We start from the raw sequence: 27,069 nt of genomic DNA, 5'->3' as shown, positions 1-27,069 counted from the left end.
TCGGTTTGCATGTAAAGTTGTGCAACTATGATGGGTGTTGGATTCACGTCTGTCTTGATTCAACAATGCTTTCACTATGCTGTTCATAGTAGCTTACCCACATTCTTGTTTTCTTAGTGATTATTAGACCTACTCCTGCACTACCCTTTGTTTTACTTTGTATTTATAAGCATATATTCAACTGACCCCAAGTCCTGATGTGCCATCACACTTCACTAATTCCCACTGTATCGGAGCCATGTTTACGAGAGGGCACCCCCCCCCCCCCCCAAAAAAAAAAAACTGGAATAACACTGCAATGGGCGCAGCTTGTTTAGTATGCATTTCTGCCGCTAGGTGTATAAAGAACAACTCATTGCCAGTTGAGTGCCATCTATGTTGTCGACCTGGCTTGTTCTGTTCATCTGCAGTGATTGTTTGTGCTAGGCTGTTTTGTTCTTGTTTTGTTTTCTTTGATGTCAACTTTAAGTGAACAACATGCAGCTGTGAAATTTTAATTTGTTCTCAGTAAAAATGCCGCTGTAACTGTTTCAATGCTGAAACCAGCTTACCAAGATGATGCTATGAGAAAAACTCAAGTGTATGAGTGGTTTGCTTGATTTAAAAATGGCGGCATGCTGGTTGGTGACAAACCTCTTTCTGGACATCCATCAGCTGCCCGCTTGGCCAAAAAATTGAAAAAAAAAAATTGAGAGCTGATGCTCACAGTCTGTTGCCAGACAGTTGATCAACTGTCAGAAGTTAGTGAGTTATCTTGGAGCAAGGTGTTCCTCAAAAAAGACCCGATTTATGACAGACAGGAGACTTGTTCTTCCACCACTACAACACACCTGCACACACAGCCAGCTCTGTAAAACAGTTTTTGGCTAAAAATGGCATGCTTCTGCTGTCCCATGCACCTTCCTCACCTGACCTGGCTCTGTGCGACTTTTTCTTGTTTCTGACATGAAAAAGAGCATGAAACAGGGTTGCCACAAGTTCTGGAAATTGGAGAATATCAGGGAATTTTAAACATGTCAGGGAAATCAGAAAAAAAAACCACTGGAAAAAAATCTCGTTTTTGTCTCAGTAGATGAATTGGTTTGTTTGCTGAGATGTCGTGCGTCATCACTGGCTGGGCGTAGCTGAGTACATGTACCACTTTGCTACTCTCTAATTCTTACTGCTTCTCCCCTTCCTACCCCTCTCCTCAGCTTGCAGTCAGTGCTGCCATCACTTCTTGCCACTAGCCTAGCAGCCACTGATGAGAGGCGGGGAGGCGGGAGGAGTGGTTTGTTTGGATCTGTTTCCCAGAGATTGTTGACGCAGTGGTCAGAGATGGCGGTCATCTGTGCACGAGTTGTGTTGAGTGACTGTGTGAATGTGTACATGCTCTTGTTTTCTGACAAAGGCCATGGCCAAAAATTTAGTTGTGAGAGTGTTACTGTCTTTTCTACGTGCCTGTCTGTGGCTCAGCGATCATCTTTACGGTGAGTTGCTACCTATCCTCATTAGTATTGGTTCTCAGAGTATTTGTGCTAGTTCTCTGTTGCATGGCTTGATCAACATGATCTCATTTCATCAACATGCTGTCTGTGACAAGTGAATAGCTGGCCACACGAGTGGATTCCCGCGATGGGCCAAAACCGCAGGCCATTTCTGCAGGCGTCTCCAGTGGATCGCGCCTGCCGATCTGAAGACCATCATTTCCCACTAATGTGCAAGCCTTGTCCATTGGATCTAGTCTCTCCAATTTGCCTGCAGTGCAGGTCTGTTTGTGTGTGGCATAATGCGGCGGATTTTTGTGGTTTTGCAGTGCTCCTCGGCAGGCCAGAGGCCACAGGTGATGGATTTCAGGAATTGTGACTGTTTTACCACAAGTAAATTGTGCAATGCAGCATTTTAGAGACATTTTATTTATTATAGTAAATTTTGGCACTTTGAAAATAATTTGTATATTAGAAATTATGGACAATAAGAAGAAGAAAACTGTGGCAGTTGCTGGCAGTTTGTATGCTGTGTGCTCATCATAACACTTGAAAGAATAAATCACACAATACTTGTAAAATATTAGACATAACACAGTGACTAATAACTGACAACAAGAACATAGTAGAACCAACATTTTGTTGGTGGTCACTTATAGTGTTGGTTTACACAACTCTTCCTGTCTTGTACACTTCTTTCAAGAGGCCTACTTTTTTTTGAGGTGGTTTCTGAAACCAGTGAAGGTATTTTAAATCTGTCTTTCAGCTCCAAGGAAGTGCATATTTTTGTCACAAATGTGTTTCATTTTGTTGAAATAATATAACAACAGTGGTCTTAATGAAATACACATACCATTTGGCTTACTTTCTCCATCTAAAAACAGTTCATTACAAAATATGTTGACGTTAGTACTTAAGATTTTTGCTCACAAGGGAGAGAGATCTACCACGGAGCCCCAGCCTTTGCAGCATCTTTTCTCTTCTGTGCTGCATGTCTATCTTCTTGCTATTCTTTTTCCCCTTCCTTGGGGAACATGTCTGGGGTGTTTTTGGGAATGTTCTGCTCTAGCCATAGCTGACATAAGAATAGTCTCACCACTGTTTTTTGTTCTTTTTTCCTTTCTTCATTCACCTTCTCCTATCCTTTCTCCCCTTCGGTGTTAGAGGCTCCTCTTTTTTTCTTCTTTCTCTCTATGCACTCCTGAAGGCTGGCCCATGCATCTGATGTGCAACAGGTCACTGGGTAATGCATAATTCTCAGCCCTGGGTCTACAGGTAGGGTTTGCACATACAGGCCAGGTCCAGGGAGGGATGATTGCCTGAGCTGCTACCTTCCCAAAGTACCAATTGGTCCCTCTGTCAGGTGTTTTGGAGGTGTGACCTGAGGCATGAACAATCACCTAAAGCAGGTGTGCCCTCTTGTGAAGGGGACACCCAGTCGGAAGGAGCATGCCCACATAGATGCTGACAATCATGGGGGGCATGGGGGGGGGGGGGGGGAGATCTTCTTGCAATGAGCCAATCATCTTCACAGTCAGCATTTACAAAATGAGGCTAACGACTCAAAAATGCTCCCAGCTGAACCACGGTTCCTCATGGTTTCACGTACTGAAGGCGGTCAGTCCTTAGCAGTGGTAAATCTGTTTATTATTCAGAAAGGAGTTGATGCAATCGCTGACCTGTGAAATCCTGCTCTCATTTACGCAAAGGAACTACTTCTGATTCTCAAATGCAACAACTACTTGTCGCTTTGCTTCTCCATGGCTTTCCTGTTCGTGTCAAGGCCCATAGAACTCTGAATTCTTCCTGTGATGTTTTTTCAACAAGGCTGCTCGACAGTCTGACCAAGGCTGAAATCCAAACGTACCTCTCTAACAGGGTGTCATTGCCATCTGTTGGGTGACGAAAAAGGTAGATGCCTCGTTAGTGCCCACACACATTGTTTTTCTAAGCTTTAATAGAGTGGTACTTCCGTCCAAGATCAAAGCAGGCTTTGCAGTTCTCACAGTCTGACTGTACATTCCAAACCCGATGCGCTGTAACCAGTGTCATCGTATCAACCACACCTGAATGTCGTTTTGCCACTCTGCCAATTGTTTAACCTGTGGTAGGGATGCTGATAAGGGTGATTGTCCACCTTCTTCTCTCTGCTGTATCAACTGCAGTGGTGACCATGCCACCTCCTCTCGAGATGGTCCCATGTATCTCAATGAGCGGTTTGTCCAGGAGATCCAGGTAAAGGTAAAAGTTCCTTACGTGGTCGCTCGCAAGTTATTGGCTTGTCGCAAACCCTGCGTTCTACTGTCTGGCACTTACAGTACTGTTCTTGCTACATCTCGTTCCATGAAGGACATGGCCATGCAGATATGCAACCTTAAATTCAGCTCTGAGGTTGTGAAATCGTCCAGTGTCATGGTAGCATTGCAGTCCTCTCATCCAGCTGTGCAACAAGCCATCAAACTCTTGTCTCATGGGGCGAAGTCTCCAGCTACACAACCGGCAGGCTGGAAAGGACAGAAGGAATACTCCCGTCTAGACTTCCCATGTCCCTCCAGCCAACCAACACATGAGTCTTCCTCTGCTAACCGGAAAGGCTCCAACAAGGGCGAATGGTCATCTTCACCAACTTGAAGTTCCTCTTCGATGGTGTTGCCACGTTATTCCTCTGACTGGCCAGCCTCCATGTTGCTGGTGCACATCACCAACTGTTTTTCTGCACTGAACTCCTCAGGCCGACAGCAGAAGAAAGCCGATGCTTCTGTGGACCTCATGGAGCAGGATCCTCCTGCCTCTGTGCCCTGTAGCAGCGAGTCTTCACAAGCTGCCACTCGGCAGCCATCGAGGTGACACCCTCTCATTTTTTTCTCATCATGGCTCTCCTCTAATGGAATGTTCATGGCCTTTGATCCAACAAAGAGGATTTGCAGCTGCTTTTAGAATTGCAGCACCCACTTCTCCTCGGCCTTCAGGAAACAAAATTGCGTCCTTACGACCGCTTCGAGTTTCGCATTTCTTCCTGCTTCGTTTTGACCTTCCGCCTGAGGTTGGCATTCCATCTCATGGGGGAGTCTTCAAGCTGTTGCAGTATGCCTTTTCCTTCCTCACTCAGTCTTTTCCCTTTGTACCATTTACTTCCCTCTCCATCATTCAATGTCAGCAGGGCTGCCTTCCTCCAGCTTATTGGGCAGCTGCCTCACTCATTTCTGCTGCTTGGTGACTTCAATGCACACCATCCCATTTGGGGTTCTCTCAGAACCTGTCCAAGAAGTGTCCTCTTGGCTGATCTTCTTAATCAGCTTAACCTTTTCTGCCTTAACAAAGCAGCACCCACGTTCCTTTCGGACTCCTCGCACGTGTATTCCCATTTGGACTTATCCTTCTGGACTTCCCATTGTCCTGAGTGGTCCATTATTTCTAACACCTACTCGAGCGGGTGGTCCACTTGTTTTTTGGCTACAGTTTGTCGGTGGCCGTTCATGTGGACAGACAGCTTGTTGGTTGTCACTGTCCTCACCCATCCAGCCTCCTCCCTGTTCCCATTCCAGCACTACACAGCCGTCATTTCACCGCCATTCCCAGTCTTTTAATTTCTTTTATTTCTCTCCTTACTGCTACTTACCACCCTCCCCCCTCAGCACCTTCTCTCCTGCCCTCTGTCTAAACCGCAACACTTCACTGTCTGCCACTCCCACCATACTATCCCTCTCCCTCCCTGCCACAGCCTCCTCCTTACCTCCACGCAGTCATCACTCCCATCATGCACTGGTGCTGCTGTTCGCAGTGTGGTTTCAGCTCTCAGAGAATGCAGATGTGTGTGCAAGTTGCGTTTGTGTGTGTGTGTGTGTGTGTGTGTGTGTGTGTGTGTGTGTGTGTGTGTACTGCTGACAAAGGCCTTAATGGCTGAAAGCTTTAATTGTGTGAATCTTTTTGTTGTGCCTATCGCGACTCAGCATCTCCGCTATATGGTGAGTAGCAACTTTCCTTCTCTGGTATTGTTACTAATATTATATGTATATATGCCCTCTTTGGGAGATTGGAGATGAGATTGGAACATGATATAGGGTCCCAAGGGGTTATGGTATTACACGTATTCTCTACAGGTGGGGCTTTCTTGGCCACCTGCCCTGTTTCCTTTAGAAATTTTTGAAAGACTGAATTTTCAAGGTGCATGTGAGTTCTGCCTTGTCGGACTTCTTTAGCCAGGAAAACAGTATGCCTCAGGGTTCCGCCCTGAGCGTTGTCCTCTTTGCTATCGCCATTAACCCTATTGTGGCCTGCCTCCCACTGAGCATCTCTGGCTCCCTTTTTGTTGATGATTTTGCCACCCTTGTAGTTCTTCACAGACCTGGCTCAATGAGCAGCGTCTTCAGTGATGTCTTGATCGTCTTTGATTATGGAGCATCAACAGTGCTTTTGTTTTTCAACTGTCTGAACAGTTTGTATGAATTTCTGGCAGCGCAGTTGATTTCTTCCACCATCTTTACATCTTGGGCCTGTTGCTCTTTCATTCATTGAAACTACGAAATTCCGGGGGCTCTTGCTTGATAGAAAACACTCTTGGTCCTGCCACGTCTCACCTGGCAGCCTGCTGCATGTGGCCCTCATCGTCGTACGTGTCTTCGATGGTACTACCTGGGGTCCAAATCGAAATATTCTCCTCTGTTTGTAGCAGACCCTGGTCTGTTTGATCTAGACTATTGGTGCTTTGTTTTTGAATCTGCACGTCAGTCCTTCTTACACCATCCCAATATTATCCACCATTGTGGCTTCCATTTTGCCACTGGCACCTTTCACACTAGCCCGGTTGAGAGTCTGTATGCAGAAGCTGCCGAACTATCACTGTCCTACCACCATAATTTTCTCCTCAGCAGATATGTATGCCGTTTGTTTGCCATATGTGGCCACCCATCCTCTGCCTCCTCCTTCGATCACTCCTTTAATCGCCAGTATGGTGCATGTCCCTCTTCTGTTTTACCTCCTGGAGTTTATTTTTGGCTCTTTCTCTGGCAGATTAATTTCAAGCTCCCTGCAAGTTTCCTGGTGGGTGTGAACCCTTCACCACCTTGGCTTCGTGAAGTGGCCCTTGTTAACCTTGGACTTAATTCGCTTCCTAAGGAGACTATACCAGCCTCGCTCTATGCCTTCAGTTTCATGACCTTCACATGGAATTCTGCTATAGTACCTTTGTGTACATTGATGGCTCTTGGACTGACATATCGGCTTCCGGCACACTGCTCAGTATTTACAGCAGAGATCTTCGCCCTGTATCAGGCCACAGTTTACATCAAACGACATAGTATTTTCAATTGTGTTATCTGCCCAGACTCACCCGGCACCCTTCAAAGCCTTTGTGCACTGTTCACCGTCCATCTCTTAGTGCAGTGGGTGCAAGAAAGATTTCAATTGCTCACTCTTGATAGAGCCGCTGTGATGTTTATATGGGTTCCAGGTCATGTCGGTCTGACAGGAAACGAGGCCACTTACGCTATTGCCTTTTTGGACATTGCCCCCCCCCCCCCCCCCCCCCTCCCCCCACTTTGTGCACATTGCACCCAACTTTTAACTGTCCACCATTTCCTACTGTAATGCCGTTTTTTGACCATGTACGTTCCCATTTGGGTTTGCAGACTGAGTTATCAGCTGTTTCAGTGAATGAGCACGGGTTGTCAACCATGCTTTACTTTTTATCATTCGTTGTAATATGGTGAAGGCCATCTAATTTTTATTTCTGGGCCTCCATTTCTCTATGACGTATTTAATATACCTTTCTCCACGTCCCTGTTTTTACCTATCTTATCTTCCATCATTGGGGATTGACACGTAGTCGTTTTTAACTTCTCTCTTTATCTTTGTGTTTCACAGTTTTGACGTGGGTGCGTATGACACTAGTTGTTTTTGCACCCTAAAACAAAACAAAACAGAACAAAACAAAATGGGGAGAAGTACAGAAGTCCTTGCATTTTTTGTCAACTTATGTCTGTACTTATGCTTGAGATCTCAAAATTTGCCAGGGAAAAATGCTAAAACTTGTCTGGAAATCAGGGAAATATCAGTGAATTTCACTTGAGGAAACTTTTGGTAATCCTGTGAAAGGACACCAGCATGGAAACGTTGAAGTAGCCAAGGAAAAAATGAGCCATTTCCAAAGATGACTACAAAAAATGTTTCAAACAGTGGAAGCACCATTGGGACAAATGTATCAGTTGTAATCGAGAGTACTTTGGAGGCAGTAATGTTATTTTGTTAACAATTGGAAAATATATAGCCTTTAAAAAATAATTCTGGTGTCTTTTGGTACCCCCTTGCATTAGAAAGTTGACAGATTAAATAAATAAATACTACTGCCCAGTTACCGTTTCCTTTTTGAAGAGAGTTAATTAACACAATTCCTTTGATTTCCAAAAGATTGATGATGTGGCCTTTTCTACTGTTGGTGTGGCCTTTTCCACTAATGTCATTGTCCCACCTTTGGTGGTGAAGAACCAGCTTGTATCCAGTGTTTTGATTTTTATTCTGATTCTGATGTGTTGCAATGATTCCATGTTTCATCCATTGTCACATACCAACACAGAAAAAACTTTTGTTTTTACGAAAAATGCACCAGATTCTGAAACTATTGTGTGAAATAGTTTGTGATCCACCATGGTAGATACATAGCCCATTGTCCATGAAGCTTTATCATGTGCAATTCTTCATGCAACACAATCTTGAAAATTTCACACAACTTAGTACACCCATCTTCCAAGACTTGACCATGGAAAATCCAAGATGGGATAATGACAGTTATGAAAAGGATATTGCTTCTCACTATACAGTGATGATGATGAGTCCCAAAAAGGCATAACAAAAAAGACTGGTAAATACTAAGCTTTCAGCTTAAAGACTTTGTTCAGACGTAAACAACATATTCACATACATTCAACTAAGTACAGCTTGCACACACACACTTGATCACTGTCTCTGTCTGCCGAGACCAGACAGCGAGCAACAGCGTATAATGAGAGAAGCAATCTGGGTGGAGGGGGTAAGGAGGAGGCTGTGGCTGGGAAGGGTGGGTGAAGGTAAAATGCTGCCTGTGAGAGCATACAGGGATGAGATGGGGAGAGAGTGGGCAGCTAGGTGCTGTCAGAAGGTTAGATGGAGTGCAGGGGTGGAGGGGATGTGGAAAAAGAGAGAAGTAAAAAGACTGGGTGTATTGGTGGAAAAGAAGGCTGTATAGTGCTAGAGTGTGAACAGGGAAGGGGATAGATGGATGAAAACACCTGACTAATGAAGGCTGAGGCCAGGAGGGTTAGGGGAACATAGGATAATTCCCACCTGTGAAATTCAGCAAAGTTGGTATTGGTAGGAAAGATCCAAATGACATAGGCTGTGAAGCAGTCATTGACATGAGGAACATTGTGTTGGGCAGTGGGCTCAGCAACTTGGTGTCCAGCCGTTTCTTTGCCACAGTTTGTCGGTGGCCATTCAAGTGGACAAACAGCTTGGTGGTTGTCATACCCATGTAGAGTGCAGCTTAACTTGTAGATCACATACTGGTTTCAAAGGTAGACCTGCCTTTCATGGGATAGGTGATGTTTGTGACTGGACTTGAATAGCCAGTGGTGGGAGGATGTATGAACCAGGTCTTGCATCTAAATCTATTACAGGAATATGAGCCGTGACACAAGGGGTTGGGAGCGGTATAGTGTAAGAATGGACGAGGATGTTGTGTAGGTTTAGTATATGGCAGAGTACCACTGTGGGAGAGGTGGGAAGGGTAATGGATAGGACATTCCTTACTTCAGAGCATGATAAGAGGTAACTGAAACACTGGCGGAGAATGTAATTCAGTTGCTCCAATCCTTGGTGGTACTGAGTCATGAGAGGAGCGCTCTTTTTGTGGCTACGTTGGTGTGAGGGAGATGGTGGGTGACGGGAAGGACAATGCACAGGTGATCTGTTTTTGTACAAGTTTGGGAGGGTAATTACAGTTGGTGAAGGCCTCGTTGAGACCTTTGGTGTGTTTCGAGAGGGACTGGTCATCACTACAGCTGTGGCTGCGGGCCGTATTGGTATGGAATGGGTGACAGCTGTAGAAGTGGAGGTATTGTTTGTGGGTTGGTATGTTTGATATGGATGGAGGTACTGATATAGCCATCTTTGAGGTAGAGGTCAACATCGAGGAATGTTGCTAGTTGTGTTGAGGAGGACCAGGTGAAGTGAAAAAGGTGTTGAGGTTCTTGAGGAATGCGGATAGGGTGCCCTCACCCTAAACCTAGATCACAAAGATGTAATCAGTAAATCTGAACCAGTTGAGCGGTTTAGGACTGAGGGTAGTTAGGAAGTATTTCTTTAGATGCCCCATGAGTAGCTTGGCATATGATGGTGCCATGTGGGTGCCCATTGCTGTACCCCAGATTTGTTTGAAGGTGATGTCTTCAAAGCAGAAGTAATTGTGGTTGAGGATATAGTTGGTTGTGAACCAAGAAGGAAGTTGTAGGTTTAGAATCAGTCGGGTGTTAGGAAAGGTAGTGTTCAACAGTGGTAAGGCCGTGAGCATTAGGGACATTAGTGTAAAGGCAGGTGGCATCAGTAGTGAAGAGTAGAGCACCATGTTGTGAAGGAACAGGAACTGTGGAGAGTTGGTGGAGGAAATGTTTGGCTTTTTTTTTATGGAGGAGGATAGGTTGCAGGTAATAGGCTGAAGGTGTTGGTGTATGAGAGCAGAGATTCTCTCAGTAGGGGCACAGTAATTGCCAATAATGGGGAATCTTGTGTGGTTAGGTTTATGGATTTTAGGAAACATTTAGAAGGTAGGAATGCTGGGAGTGATAGAGGTGAGGAGAGAGATAGACTCTGGGGAGAGGTTCTGGGATGGGTGTACAAATTTGAGGAGAGACTGAAGATCATGCTGGATTTCTGGAATGGGGTCACTGTGGCAGGGTCTGTTGGTGGATGAATCTGACAGCTGGCAGAGTCCTTTTGACAGGTAATCCTTGTTTTTCAAAACAACAGTGATGGAGCCTTTGTCAGCAAGTAGATTATAGGTCAAGATCAGTTTTTAGGTGGTGGATTGTAGTTCTTACTGCAGATGTAAGGTTAACTTGCATCTTCAGGGATTTGGGGAATGTTGATGATGAGGCAAGTGAGAGTTGAGGACAAGAAATTCTGGTTTTTGCAATCCCAAAGTCCTCTATCCCATTTCACACACTGAAACTCTTGCCCTTGAGGAGCTAGAGCAGCATGCACAGTGCCACCATAAAAAGCTCTCCAACCAGTTTACTTCCTACTTCTGCCTTGCACTACTACTATCCACCACCTATACAACAGCCTTCAAACTTCCTCCCATAGCTGGCAAACTCTGCCTTGCAGACCTACTGCATTTACCCTACCCTCAAAAATTCCCTACCACCACAGCACAGAATCCAAAACCTAATCCTCCAAAAGCCATAGTCCCACAGCAGTATCAGTTATTTCCAAAAGCCTTACCTTTTGCCCCACTCCCAAATTCAGTCATGCTGGATTTGTTAAAAACCAACTCTCCTTGTTCCAGTCCCTGCAGTGGAAACACTTTATCACCAATCCTGACAAAGACCTATGTGAAACCCAGCCTGACTCTGTTGACCGCTCCATCCAACTGTGATCCATACCCAGTGCCCCTAATCACCCCTGTTTACGTTCCAGAATTTCTTAACCTCAAACCTTTCCTCAGCAACATTGCCCAAATCCTTCAACGTGCAAGCTAATCCTACAGCCATAGAAAGAACTGCAATCCACTGCCTGAAAACTGATCCCGACCTTATAATCCTACCTGCTGTCAAAGGCTCCACTGTTGTTTTGAACCAGAAGGAGTCCACCAGCTGTCAGATTCATGCACCTACAAACACTGCCACAGTGACCCCATTCCTGAACTCTAGCAGGATCTCCATTCTCTCCTCAAATCCTTCAGACTTTGGGGAGAGGTTCTGAGATGGGTTTATCTCTCCCCTCACCCCTAACATGCCCCACATTCCTACGTTCTAGATGCTTCTTAAATTCTGTAAATCCAACCACCCTGGACAGTTACTGTGCCCCCACTGAGAGAATCTTTCCTCTCGTAGACCAACACCTTCAACCTATTACCCACAGGCTGTTCTCCTATATGAAAGATACCAACCATTTCCTTCACCAACTTTCCATAGTTCCTGTTCCTTTACCACACGGTGCCCTGTTTCTTATTATTGATGCCACCTCCCTTTACACTGATATCCCAATGCCCAATGGTTTTCAAACCTACAACCTCTTTCCTGGTCACCACAACCAAATACATCCTCATTCACAATTACTTCTCCTTTGAAGGCATCACCTACCAACAAATCCAGTGTACAGCAATGGGCACGTGCACTGTGTTATCCTATGCCAACCTATTCATGGGCTAGTTAGAGGTCACCTTCCTAACCACCCAGAATCTCAAACCCCTCACCTTGTTCAGGTTTTTTGATGACATCTTAGTGACCTGAATTGAGGGTGAGAACACGCTATCCACATTCCTCCAGAACCTCAACACCTTCTCCCCCATTCACTTCACCTGGTCCTCCTCAACCCAACAAACTATCTTCCTTGAAGTTGACCCTCACCTCTAAGATAGCCACATCAGTACCTCCATCCATATCAAAGGTACCTTCCTGACCTCAACCTTCATTAGTCATTTTTCCTCACTCACCTATCCCTTTCCCTGTTCCCACACCACCATCACATTCTGTCTCTGTACTCCTCTGTACTCCTCCTCCTCCCACCCTTCGTCTAAACTCCCATCTGCACCTAGCTGCCCTTCCCTCTCCCACCTCATCCCTGCATGCTCCCATAAACAGCACTTTACCATCTTCCACCAAAACCCTTCTATCTCTCTGCATTAGTGCCCCAGCTGCCTCCTTACCTCCACTACCCAGATTGCTTCTCCCGTCACTTCAGCTGCTAACAATCTGGCCTTAGCAGCCAGAAACAGTGGTCATGTGTGTGTGAATTGTGTTTGCACTAATTTGTGTGTGTGTGTGTGTGTGTGTGTGTGTGTGTGTGTGTGTGTGTGTGTGTTTTATCTAATTCAGAAGAAGGCCTTTTGGTCAAAAGCTCATTTATTTAGTAGTCTTATTGTTGTGCCTGTCTGTTACTCAACATATCCACTAGAAGTCAAGATAATACCATGTATGGTTTTGATGGTTTCTGTTGTAACTACACTTCTCAGATGTTTAGGCAAGTGAATTCATAGCCACAATGAGTCATGCAAAAAAACTGAAAAGTAAGTATGCTAGATTATGCCTTTCAAAGCAAATTGATGCACTTGTCAGACCAGTGTGAGTTCTTATTATGCTATGACAATGTGTCTACTTGCGTTGTGATGAACACAAAAACATTTCTTGAAGAGTTTCCTATCCAGTTACCATGCATTCACTTTACAATCCTATTCTGCTCCTGCATGTCCTGTTCCTTGTGCTAAAAGTACAAAGGAAACTGAATATTTTTCCATGAAGGTAGGGCATGAAGCATTGTCTGAATGGGTGGAAAAGATCCTCTGCCATAGTTACTTGAAGGAGGCTACTTAGAGAAGGTCCTGTATGCAATTTAACAATAAACCAGGTATCTGTTACAATCTTTGAAGATATGCTTGAGCATTTCAAGAGAAATATCATACTGTTCTTATCTCTCTCTCTCTCTCTCTCTCTCTCTCTCTCTCTCTCTCTCTCCCTCCCCCTCTCCCCCCCCCTCCCCTTCCTTCTCCCCCCTCCTTCCCTCCCTCTTTGTGCTTTTCCCTCCTCTTTATCCTTCCCTTTCTACCTCCCTTTCCCTTTGTCCCGCCCTCTTCACTCCCTTCCTTCCTTCCTCCCTCCCTCCATCCATCTCCACCCCTCTCTTTCTATAAACAGGTTTTGACCATGTAAGTCAGAGCATTGCCTTGTGAACAACACATGAATTTGTGTAAAAGATGCGAAATTGCTTAACTTTTGCATGAAGGTACCTCTGAAGGAGGAGTTGGTGTGAAAGCTCAGTAATTTTCAATATTTTATACATGCCTGCCAAGGTCAGTGTCTCTTTCGCATGGTGATCAGTGATTCGCTTTTGCATACAACATTCCATCAGGAATTTTCCATACATCTGCACCTTCATTGCACTTCATTCACCACAAAGCTGTGTAAATATTTACTGCTCAGAGAAAATGCAGAAGGGTTAAATATTGAACTACTCAGTATTTAATTTGTGTACAGTTTTTCATTGTATAAAAACCTGTTAGAATGAGCATCCAGAGGAAGCTGACACAACTAAAGAAAAATATATGCACTTATTTAAAGAATGCTGTATGTTGCTTGTAATGGGTGAGCACGCCACCATTCTCCCAATCACTCCCAGTACTACAAACATTCTGGTTTATGTGTGTGTCTGTAGTTCATTTTAATGTTGAGTTTGACTGTCAGTTATGATTTTTATCTTGCCCCCCCCCCCCCCCCCCCCCAACTCTTGCCTCTGTTCTCTGTTGTCTGTAAAGTCTGACTTTATACCTCATGGTGTCCTTGCATGCATCTTTCATGCTAAAACAGTGAAAATTAAAATATTTTTGCCTTAAAATGAACAAAAATGGTTCTGTATATCGGTAACTATTACTTAGATTGTCCGATAATTATAAATGCATTTAACCTCCCCCCACTCCCTCATTTTTTTTTTTTTAAAATTCGCATCATTTTATTCCTGGAAAAAATGTATCTTTTGTGTAGAAGTTTACATTTGTACATCTTTTTGAACTGTCATTTAGGGAATATCACCACTATTAAAATGTTCCCCTAACACACAATAGTATCTTGTTTAGGAAATAGCTGCTTCTTCATAAATGATAAAATTTCTGTAAGTAACTCATATTGCTTTTATGCAGTCATTCTTACTAAAATAGACACAGTTTGTCACTGATTTTGTTTTTATGTATAATTTTTTTCTAGACTGGACATTGTACTGGACTCCCCAGTTGTTGTACTGCCACGCTGTGCTTCCAGCTATGAAGTTTTTGTTGCACACCTGGGTAAAATGTCACTGAACAACAGCTGGCCAAGTGAGTCTGAAGACATATGGATAAGGCGTGAATACTACAACATAGACATCAAAGATATTAATGTGTATTCTCTGGATACGATACGCAGGGGCACACGAGATCTTCAGTAAGTGATTAATGAGAAAGAGATATACAATAAATGTCTATTTAGTCTATATTAAATGTGGAACTGTTATCTGTTAAAAATTTTATGTAATGTTTGTACTGTGTTAATATACTCACCCATTAATAGTGGGATAAAGATATCATGTAGAACAAATTGGGTATTATATCAAAATGTTAGAAGCAGTCACAATCAAGCTGCAATTAGCCCATTGCAAACGGTATTGTAAGGTGCTTGAAAATGTTATTAGGAAGGCAAAGAGTATGTGGTATGCAAGTAGAATAGCTAATTCACAGGATAAAATTAAAACCATATTGTCAGTTGTGAAGGAAGTGTCTGGTCAGCAGCACAAGGTCGACGATATGACAGTTCATAGTAAAAATATTTCTGTCACTGATAAATCAGATACATGTATAGTATTTAACAATCATTATTTGGGCATTGCTGTTGAATTAAATAAAAATTTAGATTCTATAGAGAATCATATAACTGTCTTGGCAAATGCATTTCTGAGATTGATGTCTGAAATACTCCTCTTTGATACAGACAAGGGGGAGATTGAGTCAATAATTAAACCACTGAAGACTAAGGTCTCTCATGGTTATAATGGAGTGCCTAGCAGAGTATTAAAGTACTGTGCTGCACATGTTAGCACTGTATTTAGCCATATTTGTAATTTTTCCTTCCGGAATGGTCAGTTGCCTGAGCGATTAAAGTACTCAGTAGTAAAGCTGCTTTACAAAAAGGGAGGAAGGGACAATGTAGAAAATTTTAGACCTATTTCTATGCCATCAGTGTTTGCTCAAGTTATTGAAAAGGCTCTGTATGTAAGGATAATTGATCATTTTATATCACACGATTTGCTATCAAATTTACAGTTCAGCTTTGGAAGTCGCTTAACAACTGAAAATACTATATTCTCTGTTCTTTGTGAGGTACTGGATGGGTTAAACAAAAGGTTTCGAATGCTAGGCATATTTTTTGATTGTGTTGTTCACAAAATATTGCTCCACAATTTGGGCCATTACAGAATACTGGGAGTAGCTCACAATTGGTTCACCTCTTACTTTAGCAACAGACAGCAAAAGGTCATTATTCACAATGTTGAGTATGGCTGTGATGTGGGGTCTGAGTGGGGTACGGTCAAGTGGGGGGTGCCCCAGGGATCAGTCTTGGAGCCACTTCTGTTCCTTATTTACATAGATTATATGCCCTCTAGTATTTCTGTTTGCTGATGACACTAACTTGATAGTAAAGGATGTTGTGTGCAACATTGGCTCAGTTTCAAATAGTGCAGTTCATGACCTAAGTTCATGGTTTGTAGAAAATAAACTAAAACTAAATCACAGTAAGACTCAGTTTTTACAGTTTCTAACAACACAGTTCAATGAAACCTGACGTTTTAATTTCACAGAATTGGCATTGTTGTTCATGTTGTTGTGGTCTTAAGTCCTGAGACTTGTTTAATGCAGCTCTCCATGCTACTCTATCCTGTGCAAGCTTATTCATCGCCCAGTACCTACTGCAACCTACGTCCCTCTGATCTGCTTAGTGTATTCATCTCTTGGTCTCCCTCTATGATTTTTACCATCCACACTGCCCTCCAATACTAAATTGGTGATCTCTTGATGCCTCAGAACATGTCCTACCAACCGATCCTTTCTTCTAGTCCAGTTGTGCCACAAACTCCTCTTCTCCCCTATTCTATTAAATACCTCCTCATTAATTATGTGATCTACCCATCTGATCTTCAGCATTCTTCTGTAGCACCACATTTCGAAAGCTTCTATTCTCTTCTTGTCCAAACTATTTATCGTCCATGTTTCATTTCCATACAAGGCTACACTCCATACAAATACTTTCAGAAACGACTTCCTGACACTTAAATCTATACTCTGTGTTAACAAATTTCCCTTCTTTAGAAACGCTTTCCTTGCCATTGCCAGTCTACATTTTATATCCTCTCTACTTTGACAATCATCAGTTGTTTTGCTCCCCAAATAGCAAAATATAGCAAAATAGCAAATATAGCAAAATAGCAAAAAATTGGCATATGATTAGCGAAACTGAATAGTTCAAATTTGTAGGTGTTCGTATAGATAGTAAGCTGTCGTGGAAAGCCCACGTTCAGGATCTCGTTGAAAGACTTGAAGCTGCCATTTTTACTATTTGAACGGTATCTGAAGTGAGTGATCATTCAACATGAAAATTAGTCTATTTTGCTTATTTTCATTCCCTTATGTCGTATGGTATTATAAAGAATTTTTCTGGCTCAGAAATAGGCAGTTCGGACAATAACTGGTGTAAGTTAATGAACCTCTTGTTGACCCCTGTTCACGAGTCTGGGTATATTGACATTGGCTTCTCAATATATATGTTCCTTACTGTCATTTATTGTTAACAATATTAGTTTATTCCCAAGAATAAGCAGCTTTCACTCTGTTAATACTCGGCAGAAATCAAACCTGCATTTGGATCGGACTTCTTTAACTCTTTTGCAGAAATGTGTGCAGTGTACTGCTGCTTCTATTTTCAATAAGCTATCACTTGAATTCAAAAATCTTAGCAGTAATCCACATGCTTTCAAATCAAAACTGAAGAATTTCCTCATGGGTCACTCATTCTATTCTGTTGAGGAGTTCCTTGAAAAATTAAGCTGATTCTTGTTGTATTGTGGATTGTGTTTACTTAAACTTATGGATTGACTTTTTTCGGGTTCATAAACATTTTATTTTTATCTGTTATTACTTTTATGTTGTGATTTCATGTACTGACATGTTCCATGACCTTGGAGATTTGCTCCTCAATTTAGTCCTACGGAACTCGACGTGTTAATAAATAAATATGATCTTAAATTATGAAATTATTTTTGACAAATGTGCTGTTCATTTAGCTTGAACCCTGACTGTCCTCCAATGCGTGCAGAGAAACTGTATTCTTGTTTGGAGGAGGGCAAGCCAATTCTTCATGACACAGCTTTGCGTCTTCTGGTGGAAAGGCACTGTGGGCTAATGAGACAACAAACTGATAACCTGCTGCTTGGCGCAGAGACTCCTCCTGAATTTCAAGAAGTGGAATTACATGATTTGATGCAGGCAGGTCTACCTTCCTATTTGCAGTGTTTTCTTACAAAAGTAATTTATTTTACTTTATTACTAGATGTTGTGTGTACAGTAATAGATTTTGGAGGTGATGTTTATTGAACTCAGTAAGTTCTTAATCCTTTGTGTGATTTGTTTTTTATTAATAAATCCTAGTATGCACATTGATTAACTGCATGACATTATTTCGTGGACATGAAGGGAATGCCTACACTACTTCTGCTTCGTAAATGTATTTGCTGACTGTGAATTCCATGGCATCAGCTGTATTAGGTATAGATATACTACCCATTAGTGACAAATGAAAATTTGTGCTGGGCTGGGACTCGAAACTGGATTTACTGCTTATCATGAACAGTCACCTTAACTGCTTCGGCTCTCTGTGCACACTCCCTGGACTGATCCAAACCTCCACATGTCTCGCTGTTTACAGCTTTATTACATAGTCAGCCATATTCATCATCTAATGCTTGCAACATTACTGGGATTTCCACAATGGGGCGAATAAGACCATGAGGAATCGATATCAAGGTTATCATCGTTATATGCCACCCTAGGTTTGTAGTACTTCATTTCTGAAAGAACATACAAGTTTGATTATCCTCAGCTATAGAAAATATTTGAAAATATATTCACTGGCTGTGAATTCTTTGGCAGTAACTGTATCAGGTATAGATACATTACCCATTAGGGGTGTGAAAATTTGTGCAAAGCTATGGATTTCCCACTTACTGCAAGTGGTCACCTTAACCATTTCGACTACTCCTGCACACCTTCATAGGTCACTAATGGGTAGTGTATCTATACCTAATATAGCTGATGCCAAGGAATTCACAGTCAGCAAATATATTTTCGAAGTATTTTGTGCAGCTGTGGATTGCCAATCTTCTTTGTTCTTTCAGACATGAAAGTAAGTACTTTTGCTTTTATTGAGTGATGGCTGTAAAAATCATGAGTCTAAATATTAGGTGTAATCTAACAGTGGAAACTTCAGTTTGGAATATCATCTTTATGATGGGCTGCAGTCTATCTTTTCCTTGTTTTGCAATATCAACAATGTAAGGAAAAGATAGACTGCTGCCCACCATAACTATGACAAATTGAGTTGCAGACAGCCGGCCGCGGTGGTCTAGCGGTTATAGGCACGCAGTCCGGAACCGCGCGACTGCTACAGTCGCAGGTTCGAATCCTGCCTCGGGCATCGATGTGTGTGATGTCCTTAGGTTAGTTAGGTTTAAGTAGTTCTAAGTTCTAGGGGACTGATGACCACAGTAGTTAAGTCCCATAGTGGTCAGAGCCATTTGAACATTTTTTTGAGTTGCAGACAGGCACAACAAAAAGACCTGACACATTAGTTTTTGGCCATAGCCTTTGTCAGGAAAGGACACACACACACACACACACACACACACACACACACACACACACACACACACACACAACACACAAAAGCAAGCACATGACCACCATCTCCAGCAATTTGGTCCGAACTGCTGAAGATGGCAGTCATGTGTGTGAGATGTGTTTGCTTGTGTGAATTGAATGTGCGTGTGTTTTCTTTTCTGATGAAGGCTTTGGCCAAAAGCTAATGTGTAAGTGTCTTTTTGTTGTGGCTGCCTACAACGGGACGTGTTACCCCTATGGTGAGCAGAAATCTATCTTTTCCTTATGTTATTGTAAATATTAGGTGTATTTTTCTCCTATGCCATATGGGACAACATTTCACAAAGTTGGATTTCACTTTGTCAACTGTACATCAGTTGTTGTTTAGTCTTAAATGTAGATACCTGTCAGGATTAGAGCAACTGGTGGCAAGGTCATGCTCAAGTTTTTGACAGCACAATGCTCTGCTTATTTGTTATGAAAACAATGTAGCATGCACCCCCCCCCCCCCCCCCCCCCCCCCCCACACACACACCCATTTATATTTAAAAGGAGAATCTGAGGAGAACTTCCATGTACGCCTTTTTTAATTCAGGATGCTTTGGCTCTTATTTACTTAGGTAGTGATTCACTTAATGATAGTGAGTAATTGTTTTTGTTGACAAGTGAAATTCTTGATGATGTGTCATACACACTTGTATTGAAAAAGTTCCTGTAGAAATGACATTAAATAATGTTAATCTACTGAATGGTAGAATGGTAGGTATTACAGGAGGCTATCAGAGATGAAGTTAAGCAGGTTACTGTCCCAATTTCTAGTGGTACACTTACGGCAAAATAACAATGATATTCCAAGATAGAGTATACAAGCTACGTTTGTACTTGTTCTGTACTGCCACCAAAATTAAGATGAAAATTTCTGTTCTACGGACATCCAGCAGCTGCTTCTTCCATTCACTCATTCATTAAGTCTGTTAAGCCCTCCTCACAGGTTATCTTTTTATTTTTTTAAATTATTTTCTTGTGCTTACATAATTCCGTGCTTTATTATTCAACTCATTGCTAGCTATTTTGTTCTTATTTATTTCTTTGGGAATTTAGCCCAGAGTAACTTTCTTTTTAGTGTAAATGGTTTTGGTCTCGTGCATTTTTTGTTCTGTTTTCTTCCAGTTTCATTCCCACTGCATTTTTTCACTTCATTACTGTTCAACAAATAATTTTTGTGCTATGCACCTGTTCTTGCTCATTACTTCTAATGAGAGCCACACAATGTATTATTTAAACCAAACAGGTCTTGACAACAAGAGGAGCAAATATATGTTGTCTTATTTATTTTACAGCTGAAAGAAAATTTCGGCATTGTGACTTTAAGTCTTAAATTAAATTTTTTGCTGTAGGTAACTGGGACTGTTGTTACACAGTTAAAAATTTCACTTTCTCGTCAGCAATATGAACAATTATTGGAAACTGTATCAACTCTGGTAACACCTCCATTACTGGAACCATCCCCTACAGCAACTAGCCGCAGGTTAGCTGATATTGCAGAAGAGGAGACATCTGGTATATCCACTCTCAGGTTAGAAGAAGCATTGCATACTCATGCAGTGGACTCATCAGGGCAACTTTCTGGGCACAAGCATCCCCTTACTTTGAAAGGTTGGTGTTGACAGTTAATTTTGTGTGTCCTTAAAAATGTTTTAAAGTAGACTATCATCTTAGTGTCTTTACAAACTTCATGGGTGTATGTTTAATTAGTTATCTGTGTCGCAGCTGATATTCATTGTATACATGCTTGGTCATTACAATTTTGTTATTCCTTTCATATTTATGTAGAAGAATTCATCTTGGGGTATACATTGATTTGCATTACTCATATTCCACAGATCTCACCTACAGCAGTCAATGTTGTATGAAACTATATCAAAGATGTAAATATAGTAAGGAAATATATTTGTTTGTGTGGCCATCTTCTGAAACAGCTGTTAAAATAAGTTATTATTAGTTTTCTGTCTTGAGCATACTGCAGTTTAATTAAAGAGAATTGTATCGACATATTTTGATTTTATTTATAAAACATCTTCTGTGATTATTCTGCAGATCAGATACATATGTTTGTATGTGTTCTTTACATATTCTCCAAACCACTGCTTCTTCCCTCCTTGTTAGCAGTGGTTAACGTTGAAAGACTTCCTTTCACATTGCACTTGACAGTTTTTGCCATTCTGCAGTATTTCTTCTGTTGCATTTGGGTTATTCACACTTCACCTTCATAAAATGAACTGGAGTTGTATGTGTTCCCCACTCTGCACAGTGTTATAGACTTTATGTCTGTTCGTTTGTTTTCATGCAGGTTGTGAGCATTGCCAACCTGTGAAATTACTAATTTATTTTATCTTTTTATTATTTATTTATTGGTGTGTGTGTGTGTGTGTGTGTGTGTGTGTGTGTCTGTCTCTCTCTCTCTCTCTCTCTCTCTCTCTCTGTGTGTGTGTGTGTGTGTGTGTGTGTGAGAGAGAGAGAGAGAGAGAGAGAGAGAGAGAGAGAGAGAGAGAGAGATACTTCTCAAAAACAACAAGTAAAACTGATTGCTCAAACGAGGAGGACATTTGATACCAGGTACAAAGAGCGTATAAGAACATGGGAATATATGACAAATAAATCAGTTTCTGCAGAACACCTACACCAACATAACAGATACAGCCATGGAAATCTTAAGGATAAACAACAACAAAAATCACCTTCCCACTCAAGAAAACTACCACATTCAAAAAGCCATAACCTGGCAAACCATACACTCTTTAAACTGACAGCTGACTACTTAATATAACATTAAAAATACACATATAACTACAGTCTTCATTTACTGCTACCATCTCCTCCCAGGTTCTGTCCCCTTTTTAAAAAAAAGGAAAAACACTAACTTTGCGATTTCCCTTCCCCCATCTCCTCTAACATCTCTGCCAATCATACAAGACAAGTGGACACACACACACACACACACACACACGAAATAATTTAAAAAAGTAGAAATAAAAAGTTGTAGTTTCCCAGGTCAGCAACAGTCACAACCTGCACGAAAACAAAGAAACAGACAGAAATATGACTACGAAGTCTTTCGCGATGGAGTCCTTGCATAAAAAGTTCTCGGTTTACTTGCCGCGTCAAATTTGGATAAAATCCCAAGCTTTCGATGACTACCTCCGTCATCTTCGTCAGGGGTAAAACTGACTGTCGTGGACCGGTGAGGCTTCCGCTTTTATAAACAGTGGACGGTTTCTCATTGGCTGGATGACGTCACAGTGAAACCGATGCGTACTGAGGTGGCGGCCTCTATATCCATAGAACTGTCGCCGATCGCAGTGTGGAACATCAGCGTCACCTGAAATACAGGTATCTAGAAAAATCAGCGGTGGCTGAGCACAGTTTGTTAAATAAACATAAGATTTTATTCGATGAAACAAGACTACTTGCTCACGCTTCAAACTATTGGGACTCTGTCATCAGGGAAGCAGTTGAAATTAGACTCTGTGAAAATAATTTCAACAGAGATTCCGGTTATGCACTCAGCAATGCATGGAAGCACGCAATTGATATAGAAAGAGCACAGAGGGAGACTTCTTACATTCCTCGCAGTTCTCCGCCTGTTGCGATGGATGGCGCTGCAAGCAACGCTGGATAAAGCGCGCAAACAAAATCTATGGATATAGAGGCCACCACCTCAGTACGCATCGGTTTCACCGTGACGTCATCCAGCTAATGAGAAACCGTCCACTGCTTATAAAAGCGGAAGCCTCACCGGTCCACGACAGTCAGTTTTACCCCTGACGAAGATGACGGAGGTAGTCATCGAAAGCTTGGGATTTTATCCAAATTTGACGCGGCAAGTAAACCGAGAACTTTTTATGCAAGGAACAGACAGAAACACTGCTATACTGTGCAGAGTGAGAAACACCTGTAACTTCAGTTCAATTCATGAAGGTGAAGTTTAAGAAATACTGTAGAATGTCAAGAACTGCCAAGTGAATATGTGAAAGGAAGTCTTTCATCAGCCACTGCTAACAAGGACAGAAGAAGCAGTGGTGTGGAGAAAATGTAAAGAAAGAGAAAGTGTAAAGATACACCGTAAGTAATTTGCGCTCCAACTTCATAAACAAAACACTGTTTTCAATCTAAAATGACCGAAAATGTACAAACATATGTATTTGATTTGCAGAATAACCATGGAAGATGCTTTATAAATAGAAGTGAAACGCGTTTGGTGTAATTCTTTTTAATTAAATTGCAGTAAGTTCAGGACAGAAAACCAATAATAACTGATAGTAAGGAAAGTTCTGGCAAAGTGCAAATGATTTAGAAGTAAAGGAGACCTCTCACTGAAATGAGTCCTCAACAGCTGCTTACAAAAAAAAAAAAAAAAAAAAAAAAAAAAAAAAAAAAAAAAAAAAAAAAAAAAAAAAAAAAAAAACTATGCCAGCTTTCGGAAGTCTTTGGGAAGGGATAGCCAGCAGCTTGGAGTGAGGTGACAGGTGTGCAGGCTAGGAAAGCAGGAGGAAGCGGTACCAGACACACTGGCTAGGCATGTGACCCACTGGCACCAAGCCAGTGTTGTGTGGCGCATGATGATGACGAAACGGAGACATGGATTGGGTGAATACCAGGAGGCAGGAAGGGAAAAATTTTGGATAGAGGGTGTGTGGACAGCGATGCAGATTGAATCCAGGAGGTTTACGGGACCAGAGGAGCAAAAACTGCAGTGCAAGGATAACACCCATCTGTGTAGTTCAGAACAACATCTGCTGGAGGGAAGGATCCAGATGGCATTGGTTGTAAAGCAGCAACTGAACTCGAGCATGTTGTGCCTTTTCATACTCAACTTCCTTCTAGGCCACGGTTTGGCAGAGGCCATTCATTCTAGTGAGCTGTCCCATACCCTCTACCCAACAATTTTTCTCCTTCCTCTGACCGCTCACCCCCGCCCAAAATCCACACCTCCGTGACATCTTTATTGTGCGTCATACATCTCTGACTTGTGGGTACCAATGTGTCTTGTGTGCTTGGACCATGTACCTCCCACCCCCCCCCCCCCTCCCCGCCCCCGCCCCTCCATCACCAGCCACCAACTAGACTGCACATATATTTCAATATATTATGTGTCCTTGAATATTCCAAGTCTGCAGCAGCAAACTGCCAATTATGACTGACAGCAGGCTGGAGGAGGGTTAGAAATTAGAGCCAGCTGGTGTGGGCAAGTGGTTCTAGGTGCTCAGAGCCATTTGAACCAGGGTTAGAAATTAGAAGTGTTAGATTTTCCACAGAAAATCATATTTGTACTACAGTTGCTTGTATATAACTTTTATAAGCAGCCTTTGTGTTAGGTATGATGAGTCACCGTTGGCCAGCTTCTCATGATGTATGAAGCATGCAGATTCTTGCCTGTTTCAGAATCATCGACATTGCAGGATTAAATATTACTGTGCAGTGCACAATTTTCTCATTTTGATAATGAAAAGTTACTTCAATTGTAATCATTTCCTACTGTATTTTATTACAAATATGTTAGATTTTTTAAGTTGTTGTTAAACAGTTATGTGAAACTGCCACAAAGAGTTCTCAGGTCATCGGCGTTATATTTTTCAGAAATCAGGAGTGCCACACTATAGTCATTCCATATTGATGAGAGTTACTGTGTTGCTGCCATTTTTATCATCCTAGTTACCTGAAGCGACCCACTTCCATCCAGCACAACATCAAATATACTCTGGAAAATTAACAATAAAGTTTTTGATTGAAAACCTAACTGCCACAGTGACCAAGTTAAGCCAGTCATTAATGTGACAATAAACGTGATTGCTGTCTGAATTCACATGGCTTTGGCACACCTTTCTGTATCACAGGCTAACATGCTACGCTTTTAGCTATGTGATTATGTCAGAAGAAAGATATTCAAGTCCTTACTATTATCATCAAGTGCCAAGCAGGTTTCATTTCTTACAGCTCTGATTGGTATTCATCAGCTACTACTTTAAATATGATAGTGAGGACCTTAGTTAGTAACTGCAGGAGATGATAGACCAAACTTCTATTCATTCAGTGACATTTCTTTGTGTTGTGACATGCTTTGTGAGGCCTAGTGTTTCCTAAATGCAATATGTTGTCCTGCCCTTATCCTTGTACTATTACTATTACTTCTACTACTACTCCTGCTGCTGCTGAAAGATTCTTTCTGAACTGTTCACAATCAACAAGATAGCTAAGGGGATAGAGAAGATTACTGAATAAAATGTGAACTAAAATCACATTACTGCTCATGATTGTCAAGTGGTTTTTGAACAACTCTAGGTTCTACTTTTAGATTTCATGAACTATATAAAACACATTTTTCCATTTAACATCTTGAAATCTTGATAATACAGTATATTAAACGAGCCAAGTTATTGAACATTCACTGACACAGACTGGTTGAAACAAGTGGGATCTCACAGAACAACAAAATATAAGGAGTGCACGGCCCATATTAGAATACGGAAGCAGAGAACAACAGCACCGCTTCTTGTGACCTGGCAATGAACTTCGAATTTGAGAAAATATGGTGTGAAAATCCATTTTTTAATTCAAAATACATGATTTAGATGACAGTATTCTTCATTTATATGAGGCACGTTTTTAAGTAAGTACAGTTTTGTAATAATTAAAGCCAGTAGACTTTTGCAGGAATTTAATTTTTATATGGAGGCCTGTACCTTAATATACCTTCCTACATATTCCCACCAGTATTAAGGCACTTACCATATCGTACAACCAACTTTCGAATACCATCCTTCTAGAAATCTGCTGCCTGGGCATAAATTCTGATAATTTAAATGTTCTGCAACAACTGCATAAAGCACACTACTTACATTTATGAGCAATGGGATGGTACGGAGATGGGTGAGAGCTTTTAAAGATGACCATATGATTGTGCGTGGTGAAGAACAAAATCATTATTGATAATTTGTAGCAGAAAGTTGATGAAAATGTGTGAGAGAAGAGACACTTTACGATTCTGACATCATCTGATGAGTTTCCTCAAGTATCAGAAATTGTTTTTTATGCAATTGTTAAAGAACATTTTTAATTATTGAAAGTTAGGCTCAGGTGGCATGTTTCTGAATGGATGTTGTTTAAAGCTGTTTGTATGATACAGTAAGTGCCTTAATATTGGTGGGAATTATGTAGGAAAGTAAATTAAAGTTCAGCCTTTTATGTAAAAATATAATTGCTCAGTAAAGTCTATTTGTTTATTTTTATTTCGAAATGGTACTTACTTAAAAAACACCCCTCGTACTTTACAGCTGGGCCTAGTAGTCTGCTAGTAAAATGTGTGCATGGAAATTGAAAGGCTTCTGTGATCTTGCAAAGTAATACATTCAAGGAATCTCAATCCAAAACTAAGATTAACCTCTCAACGCTGGAGTTCACATGTATGTAAAATTTTTTGAATGATCAACAAATTTTTTTCCTGAAATAGTCTTTGCTTCTTTCCTTTTTTTGGCTATGCTTACACTTTTAGAAAGTGAATGTTTCTATTGAGAAGCCACAGAATTTTTCTGCTGGCAAACCGAGTGTGTCTGTTTTGCTGTGTTTTCCAATATTATTTTTCTGTTCCCATCCAATTTGATGATTACAAAATCTGCAGAATATTAATTTTGACCTGTTGTGGGTATGTATAACTGAGTGATGCACACTTGACAATGCTGCAGATAGAAGAGACAAAGTATTTAGCTTAGACGTAGAACTGAAAATAATACAAGTTTCCATGTCTTTTATATTTCAACTAGTTTGGAGAACACTTCAACAGTGTGACTGACAGTCATTGTACAGCTTCACACCTGTGTAAGAGCTGCACTTACATCTTATTCTGTGGGCAAATGCAGTACAAATACTTTTTTTATTTCATGAATGTGTTTATCCCTCTCATCCTAC

General features: G+C 41.4%; 1 protein-coding gene across 1 annotated transcript in view; it reads left to right on the top strand.

Annotated features, from left to right (window-relative positions):
* The window catches only part of LOC124605329 (vacuolar protein sorting-associated protein 13D), a 552,708-nt gene that overhangs the window by 183,288 nt on the left and 342,351 nt on the right, over positions 1-27,069 (top strand). Inside the window, exons 21-23 of the mRNA XM_047136935.1 lie at positions 14,411-14,626; positions 17,517-17,718; positions 20,505-20,763. Of these exons, the coding sequence (XP_046992891.1) occupies positions 14,411-14,626; positions 17,517-17,718; positions 20,505-20,763 (677 nt within the window). The remainder of the gene's footprint in view (positions 1-14,410; positions 14,627-17,516; positions 17,719-20,504; positions 20,764-27,069) is intronic.

This window comes from Schistocerca americana, chromosome 3, assembly GCF_021461395.2.
Source record: "Schistocerca americana isolate TAMUIC-IGC-003095 chromosome 3, iqSchAmer2.1, whole genome shotgun sequence".
Classification (NCBI taxonomy): Eukaryota; Metazoa; Arthropoda; class Insecta; order Orthoptera; family Acrididae; genus Schistocerca; species Schistocerca americana.
Note: the sequence above shows the minus strand (reverse complement) of the source record. Positions and strands in the feature narration are given on the sequence as shown.